At 33.2% G+C, this 8,585-nt stretch overlaps 1 protein-coding gene across 1 annotated transcript; it reads left to right on the forward strand.

The window, feature by feature from the left end:
- The first annotated feature begins 3,765 nt into the window (after positions 1-3,765).
- Positions 3,766-4,486, forward strand: LOC131157187 (uncharacterized protein At1g15400-like). The gene has a single exon (XM_058111158.1). It carries the CDS (start codon positions 3,915-3,917, stop codon positions 4,254-4,256), a length of 342 nt encoding a protein of 113 aa, XP_057967141.1. The 5' UTR covers positions 3,766-3,914; the 3' UTR covers positions 4,257-4,486.
- Positions 4,487-8,585: the final 4,099 nt, after the last annotated feature.

Here is an 8,585-nt window from a genome sequence, read left to right on the forward strand (position 1 = left end):
TGTTGGACTTGCTTCTGCTATTATCTCTATTTTTTGGACATCTGCTTTTACTTCTCCCCCTCTTTTCTATAACCAACATCTCTAACTGTGAAGAGGATCCCTGTGTTTTTCTTCTCATCTCTTCATTTAGAAAATAACTCTTGGCCATATTCATTGTGATTACACCTTCTGGAGCAAAGTTAGATAATGAAGTTTTGAGCATCTCCCATGAGTCCAATAATGAACCAAGCAACCATAACCCTTGTATCTCATCATCAAACTAAATACTCATTCCAACCAACTAATTAATAATTCCTTGGAATTTATTCAGGTGATCGGATAAAGGAGTCCCATCCTGGTACCTCAAAGCCATCATTTGTTTAAATAGAAACAACTTATTATTTCTAGTCTTTCTAGCATATAGTTGTTCAAGTTTATTCCATAGAGAACGTGCAATTTTCTCTCCACTAATATGGTTCAAAACATTATCATCTACCCACTGCCTGATATACCCACACACTTGTCGATGTAATAAAGTTCATTCCACATCAGACTTTTTTTCTGATTTTTCAGCACTAAGCACCGGTAGGTAATAATCTTTCACATAAATAAGATCCTCCATTTTTACTTTCTATATGTGATAATTTGAACCATTGAGATTAATCATTCTATACATATTTGCTTCCATAACTCAAACTGCCAACCTAGCAATCTGTCAATCTGGCTTTGATACAAATTTGTTGGAAGAGATATCAACAAACAACCATAATGGAATAATTTTTCTCCCTATATGCAAGTAAATATTGTATATCTCTACTTTTATATGTGCTGAAAATAATATGAAAAATAATCAATCATACCAAGTCACAAGAACACAAGCAATTTTTTACGTGGAAAACTTCTCTAGTGTGAGGAAAAAAAATCACGGGACCTAATCTAGTTGAAATCTCCACTATCAACCAAATAATTGGTACACAAAGTCTTCTTTAATCGCAATTAGAGGTTACAAATATATTTCATCAAGATATCATTAATCTTGGTAAATACAAAGAGAATTGGAGAGAATATACCAAAATTGCGGTTATTGTTCATTGCACAAATCCTAACTATCGAGCTCAAAATCCGATCTCCACCATTCAAATTGTAGCTCCTTGAGTCGTGAACCTCGCCTTCAAATTTCAGCTCGATCGGACCACGGACGAAGCAGAATCGGAGTCTTGATGAAATATAGGCAGTATGAAAAAAAAAAAAAAAACCACGTTTTTCTCTCTTTCTTTTGAAAAGTGGCGGCTCCTCCCCTCTCCCCTCTCCCCTCTCTTTTTATGACTTCCTTTAGGTTATCACACTAAAGATTAGGCTTTGGGCTTTAATTAAATCCACTTGACCTTTCCTCCACATGAAAGGAAATAGCCCAACACAATTTTTGACAAGGCATCGACAACACAATTTCCTTCCCTAACGGTATGAATTAGGGTGCATTTCCAGCCTTGCAAAATGAGTTCACGACATTGACTAATCAAGCGTCCTGTAATGGTGCTCAAATTGGTATCCTGAGTGCTTGTCATCGTCAACACTGCTACAGCATCAACTTCACAAAGAACCTTTCTGAAACCGCTATCCCACGCCAATATCAATCCATATCGTACTGTGGCTAATTGGGCAACAATGCTAGGGCAACAACCAAGGTTTCTAGTGAAACCCGTAAGCCAGCATCCATTCACATCACTGGTGACACCTCCAGTGCCGCCAGTGCCCGAATTCCTCCTCGCGCAGCCATCAATGTTCACCTTCACCCACCCTTGTGGCGGCCGCTCCCATTAAACCAATGCCATCTATGTGTTTGAATCCTTTGTCTTTCTTGAAGAGTATGATGAAGCAATTGAGCTTAGGGTGTTTGATTTTTAAAGAGACAAGGGTATATATAAGGGCATGCAATCAATTCCAAGACTTGGGAAGAGAATTAGATGGCTAGTATAATCATATCCCATGCAATTTATTGGAGTTCCAAGCCTGATAAGTTTGTTTCTTCATATATATGTTTCCTAAGTGATATGGAAAAATGAGACTTATCCTCATCTTATTTGATATCTTCATATTAGTTTTATCTTTATGTGTGTATCTATGAATATATTTAGACCACCAATAAGCAAGTGACATGGGCGTGTGTGCACACACACACACAAATATTTATATATATGTTTAGACCATTGATAAAGTGACATGAGGGCTCACATATATAACTAGTTTTGAATGCAAGGAGTTCATTTGAAATTCAAAAATTGAATTGGTTGTGTAAAATATAATGTAGTTAGACAATTTAGGATTTCAATTCCTATAAATCCTAGGGGCTATCCATTTATTCATTTTGTATTTCAAAAATAATCAATCCAATTTTTAGATTTTAAATGATTGGCAAAGTTGACTCCAATAAATTAAAATAGGTATGGTGAAGCCAAAAAATATAATGTTATTGAATATCTTAACCTAGTAATTTCTCTCATCCTTGGCTAAGCATTTACAAATCACAGCTAGATTGCAAAGTTTCTTTCCTTTTCTTTTTTTTTAAGTAAGTCACAAAAATTTATATTAGTTTTTTAAAGAATAAAATGATATGAAATGGAGTGGTTGGTTTATTTCTCGAGATCTTCCGGAGTTTTGTTTGTTTTCCACTTATAATTGTTTAGTTCTTATTTATTTGTTTGGTTGTTGGTCATTGGTTTATTGGTTTTGAATAAGTTGGTTAAGTTAATTTTAAATTCTTGGGGTTTGATTTTGTTTTCCCCAAGTCTCAAGGTTGAAACCACGGTATTCCTCTACCATAAGTGAGATGTTTTCTGATAAAGATAAGAGGTGCCGCGCTCTTTTTCAAAAAAAAAAAAAAAATGGAACTACATTAGAATTGACAAAAAAGCATATATCTCTCATTCAAGAGAATCCAAGTACTAACATGAAATGTTCACATTGGCGAATTTCATAACGTATGTACAATAACTATTTTTAGTCATAAATTCTAATCTTATATTAGTGCATGCTTTCTTTTATATCAAATTCACATGTTTTGTTTAGAAACACGTGTCATGTACATTCTTGGGCATTGCGATATTTGTATGTTTGGTTTATTAATTTATGGGATTTATAATAAAGTAATTATTTATTTTCTAAATATCCTTAAGTTGGACAAGTAATATTTTGCTTGAAGCAATATTTTAGCTGAAATTGGATAAAATAAAATACTAACAATCAAAATTATCCAATCAAAATTATCCAACTTATTGAAAACACAAAATCACAAAAAAGAATAATTAAAGTGTGTCAAGTTCTTGCATATCGGACACATTATGATCTTTTATTTGACAACTTATGGTTAAAAATATATGAAATTCACTAAATAAATAATGATAATTTTTTAATTACACATATGCCCTCTCCTCACTAAAGAATTTCTCTTTTCCTCCATGCCCATTACAAAAAAATTAAAAAAAAAAAATTATTTTAAACATTCTAAGAAAAATACCAAATATTTTAAACAAGTGTTATTTGCCCCTGATTATTTTGCGGGAAGAACTTGTATTATTATAACATTAATATTAATCAATTAATTAACCAATATAAAATAATTAATTAATCAATCAATTAACTAATACCATTCTTCGGTCAGGTAAAACATGGCGGTGTTTCTTTTCAACTGGTACACGAATTAAATAGGAAGAACACAAAAAATATATTAAAAAAATTACAATGACCAAATTGCCATCCCCATTTGGACGCTTTCGCACTCCCCCTTTTCTGCTCTCTCTCTCTCTCTCTCTCTCCTCAGTATATATGTTTGGAAAAGTCTACGCAAACCCCTTTAACAAAATCTCATCCTGCTTAACCAGAAAGATCCCCTGAGGAGAGAGAGAGAGAGAGAGAGAGAGAGAGAGAGAGAGGTGAATATGGCAGGTTTACAAAGATCGGCAGTTTCGTTCAGGAGGCAAGGCTCGTCGGGATTGGTATGGGACGACAAGCTGCTCTCAGGTGAATTGAACCAGACGAAGCCAAAGGATCAAGATGAGCAGGAAGGCCCTCATCGGAAAATGGAAGCCAAGCCTTCCAGAACCACGGGATCAACCAACACGATTGATCGCAGCCGATCCGGACGCGCGTTCCACGGCGGTAAGGTCTCGCCGGCGATAGAGCCGCCTTCTCCGAAATTCTCGGCGTGCGGCTGCTGCACCGCCTTCGGGAAACCGGCGGCCAGAGCTCGTCCAGCGAAGGCCGGAAAGCGTAGATCATAATAGTATTTCCCGGCGGCGAAGGCGGCGGTCTCCCGGAACGGCGGATGGTATGAGGATTGGGCGGAGACGTGTGTTAGGTAGCTGCTAGCTTTGCTTTTGTTTTTGGTAGTATTTGATATAAATAGAAATGGGTTGGTAGAGGGAGGTTTAGTTTCATCTCAAAAACAAAAAATAAGAGTGAGATGTAAGATTTTTTAAACAATTAAATTAGAAATTAGAATTACTAAAAAGCATGATGCAGTATTTTCTTTTCGATTTTCTGTTCTATTCTGTTTTTTAATTCCTTTTTTTCCTCTTAGCACCTCTCAGTATGGATGTAATTTATGTGCATATTGTTGCTTTGGCAGCTTGGGTTTTTTGGGGGAAATTAAGGATTTTAATGTACAAAAAAAAAACTCAATTGCCTCTCTCTCTCTCTCCAAAAAATTAATTGCCTACAGATATATTTTTCTCTATTCAGTATTGTATTTGGGAGCACAAAGCATAGCAACATAATATATTTAGATTCATGGAAAATTTAGTACCATTTAATGTAATTTTGTACTAGATTAAATGGATAAATATGATTTTTTTTTTCTTAATTGTGTGGTAACATTAATATAATGTTGTCGGTGGTGTATATGACATTGATCTTGACATTTGACAAAAATACAATGATTTTTTAAAAAATTTTAAAAATAAAAATTTTATAAACTTTCTCCTGAATTTTTAAAATCTCACAACGGGGGCAAAATTTTGACGGAAAATATACGACATCTCATATAACAAAAAAGATTGAGGAGCGGGCAAAAGCACCCTAAAAATTAATTATCAAAGAAGGCCAGGGAACTTTGTGTAACTTTCAATATTTTGAGGGATGTTTTTGTCTTTTTATCAAATTTTAAAAAAAAAATTAAAATTTTTTACTTTGTAAAAAGATACTGGATAACTATTTTAGATAAATTGAGTATAAATTATTGTTTGTTTGGTATCAATTTGAACAATTAAGCTCAAAAGCAACACTTTAAGTAAAATAATTATGATTCAATTGACTTTCATAGCCCATACAAAATGTCATTTTGCTCCAAAACTATTTATATATTTGTAGCTAGGGACAAAAAAAAGGGGCAATTGAAAATTAAGTTTATGGATTGGGGCCACAATTAGTTGTCATTATGAAACATTATCATTAAGGGGCAGTGACCATTTGTTTAATTGGAATTGCAATACTAATACTCTAAAATGCATCAGTATAATTAGTCCACACACAAAATTTTATGCCATGTTTTAAAAGTAACATGGAAGTTCAAAATTCAATGAGTAGATTGGTAAGTACATAATAGACGATTTTGACTTTCACCAAAATTGGTCCTCCAATTTTATAATAATAAAATTCCTAAAAATTAACATATCTGATACCACAAATAAATGGATGCACTTGTTATTTTTTGATTATGGATTGAAACACCCTTTGATGATTTCAGTCACCCAATTATTAAATCGAGCTAATGAAACTTGAGCCTATAAATGTACTACAATCACAAAAACATAATGAGTAATGATGAATAGTAATTAGATAAAGTTATTTAGCTTGTAAAAATTTCAAGCATCCTTAATTATTCTTTGATTTCAAGGATAGTATTCAATACGATAACTCATTATTATTATTATTATTATTATTATTATTATTATTATTATTATTACCTGATAGTGTTGCAGTTAGTGTATTAATTGTTGAAATACAATAAGAACCTTTGTAGTACTCATCAAATTAAATCCTAGGTGCTAGGAGCGTTCATATACATCCATATATGCATACATAAAAGTTCATCATAATTGAAGAGGAAAGGTAACTTGGATTGCTAAAATAAGCTAACCCACTTTGGAACTAAAAAACTAGTGCAATGTGATATGAGATCATCAAATTCAAAACAAACTTAAATTTAAAAGGAAGAAGAGAGAACAAATTTAAATTTATACGACTTCAAAACTTTAGCACCATCGCATGTATATGCCTTCATTAAATATTGTATTTGGGGGAATAGATCTTGGACCTTGAATTTAAATTTAGATGGGTCTGAACAAATTTCAATACAAATTTATATTACATTAATTTATCTAAATCCAATACAATTCCAAATTCGAGTCCTCTCCAAACATTGGGTAAGAGTTTCTATATTTATTTCAATCCTTTTACAACAGCAATTGCCCTTTAGCCTGTTAAGGTGTAGTTATTTCAATCCTTTTGTAATAGCACTTGTTCATGGCATGTTAAGATGCAAGGATCTTAATACTCGACAATCAACGCCAACAACAATACCGAAACAAGCACAAAAATCACGCCTTGAATGTGATTATACAAATTAAAAATAGGAGCATATTAAACTCAAAATCAATGGATATTCAAGTTCGAAACTTGACATCTCAATGAAAGCTCACGCAAGAGTCAACGATTGCTCACAGATTGATTACTTAGTAAACAATCAAAATAGCCTTCTTAGATTAAATTTTCAGTGAACGTGATTACTTTAAAAAATTGCCCATAAATTAAGCTTCTAATCCACAAATTTATTATTCAAAAGTTGTTACAACAACAGCTGATAAAATCAATCATGCAATGCTCCAAATCAATCATCTACTTTTTATCCTTCAAAATTTTCATTTTTCTTTCACTAAAATTGGTTATCCTAATCTCATAATAAGTTGTTAAATTTCTATCCTTATTAAACGTTTGATTCATTATTTCAATTAATCAATTTTCTTATTTTTCATTGGATCATCTATTTTTTAAGACTGATCTATCTAATTTGTGAAAATAAGTAGTCCCCCATTTTAATAGTGTTGAAAGAATTAGGTTCAAAGGATTCCAAGAGTGAGTCAGAACCTTTAGGCAATGGAGGCTATTCAATATACCTTAAATTGTTATGCTATAATATATATATATATATATATATATATATATATATATATTAATTCTTAGAAGCATTTGTGCAAGCATCTTCATAGGTTCAGCCATCTTCTTAGTTCAAAGGTTAATGTTGATTGGGGAAATTTTTTGTAGTTTAATCAACATATAAATTTCAAGTAATTAGAGACTTAATTATAGGAATTGTGAGTTTGTCATATTTTCAAGTTCAATGAGTTTGAGTTAAATACAGTAAACGTTGCACTTGCTTCAAAATTAGCTTTGACAATTAATCATACTGCTTAGGTTGTTGCTATGTGACCTGAAGGTCACGGGTTTGAGGCGTGGAAGCACCCTCTTGCAAAAATACAAGATAAGATTGCGTACTATAGATCTACTATTGTCCGCCCCTTCTCCGGACCCTGCATACGCAGGAGCTTTGTACACCAACTGGGCAGTCTTTTTTTTCTTTTTTTTTGAATTGATCATACTGCCTCTCTGATTAATAAAAGCAATTATAACTTGAAAATATTATACATCACATATCTCAAGTCATAGAGTAACTTTTGCTATGATAATTAATCATAATCATGGAAAGAATGACTACATACCATCACAATTTATCACCACATCTCATTAATCATGCATAATGTCCAAGGTAGATTTAGTATCGCACCATAACGTTCAAAGTGGTGCTATAATGACTGGAGTTCCTAAATTATCAACACACAAAAAACAATAAAATGTAATAACCAATAAACCTTTGCACTCCATTAAACCTCCAAATCAATGCCCACATGAGAGAGAGAGAGAGAGAGAGAGAGAGAGAGAGGGAGGTCCTTGCAAGGAGGCAGGCCTAGCTCTATATATTCACCTTGAACTAAAGTGGAGGGTGCGGTGAAAGGGTTGTAGCTTATAGGCGTGGGAGTGGGAGGCAGTGCACATGCAATGAGGCCACGAGGTGCAACGCATGTGCTGGTGGGTTTGCGCCCATGTGCTCACCCTAACATTCCAATTTCCAATGCCAACTTAATTATTCGGCTCCATGGATTAGCCCATGCCACCACACACACACACCAGTCGCTGTTTTTCTGTTCTATTTCTTCTTTCATCTTTTTCGGTTAATTTTTTCAATTTAAAAAAAAATTGGCCGAGCTACACCTACCCTACTCCTTAATTGGTTTTTGTTAAATGAGAGTTTCTTTCTTTTTTCCTTTCTCTTTTTTAGCGTATAACATGAGCATATTTGTGTCAACTGTTGAGGCATTATAATGACAAACATACCCACATCATCAACATCTATGACACTCTATTTCCCATGATGTTACTTTTTTTATTGATTGGATCCATGTGGGCCGCGTACATATATATAATCCAAAAATATTTAAAAACTTTAATATATATATATATATATATATATATTGAAATTTGGTTATTAAAAAAAA

The sequence above is a fragment of the Malania oleifera genome, chromosome 6, assembly GCF_029873635.1.
Source record: "Malania oleifera isolate guangnan ecotype guangnan chromosome 6, ASM2987363v1, whole genome shotgun sequence".
NCBI classification, from domain to species: domain Eukaryota; kingdom Viridiplantae; phylum Streptophyta; class Magnoliopsida; order Santalales; family Ximeniaceae; genus Malania; species Malania oleifera.

What these genes read in the sequence shown, in the direction of transcription:
- LOC131157187 (XM_058111158.1), top strand. Translation starts at nt 3,915, where the DNA reads ATGGCAGGTTTACAAAGATCGGCAGTTTCGTTCAGGAGGCAAGGCTCG.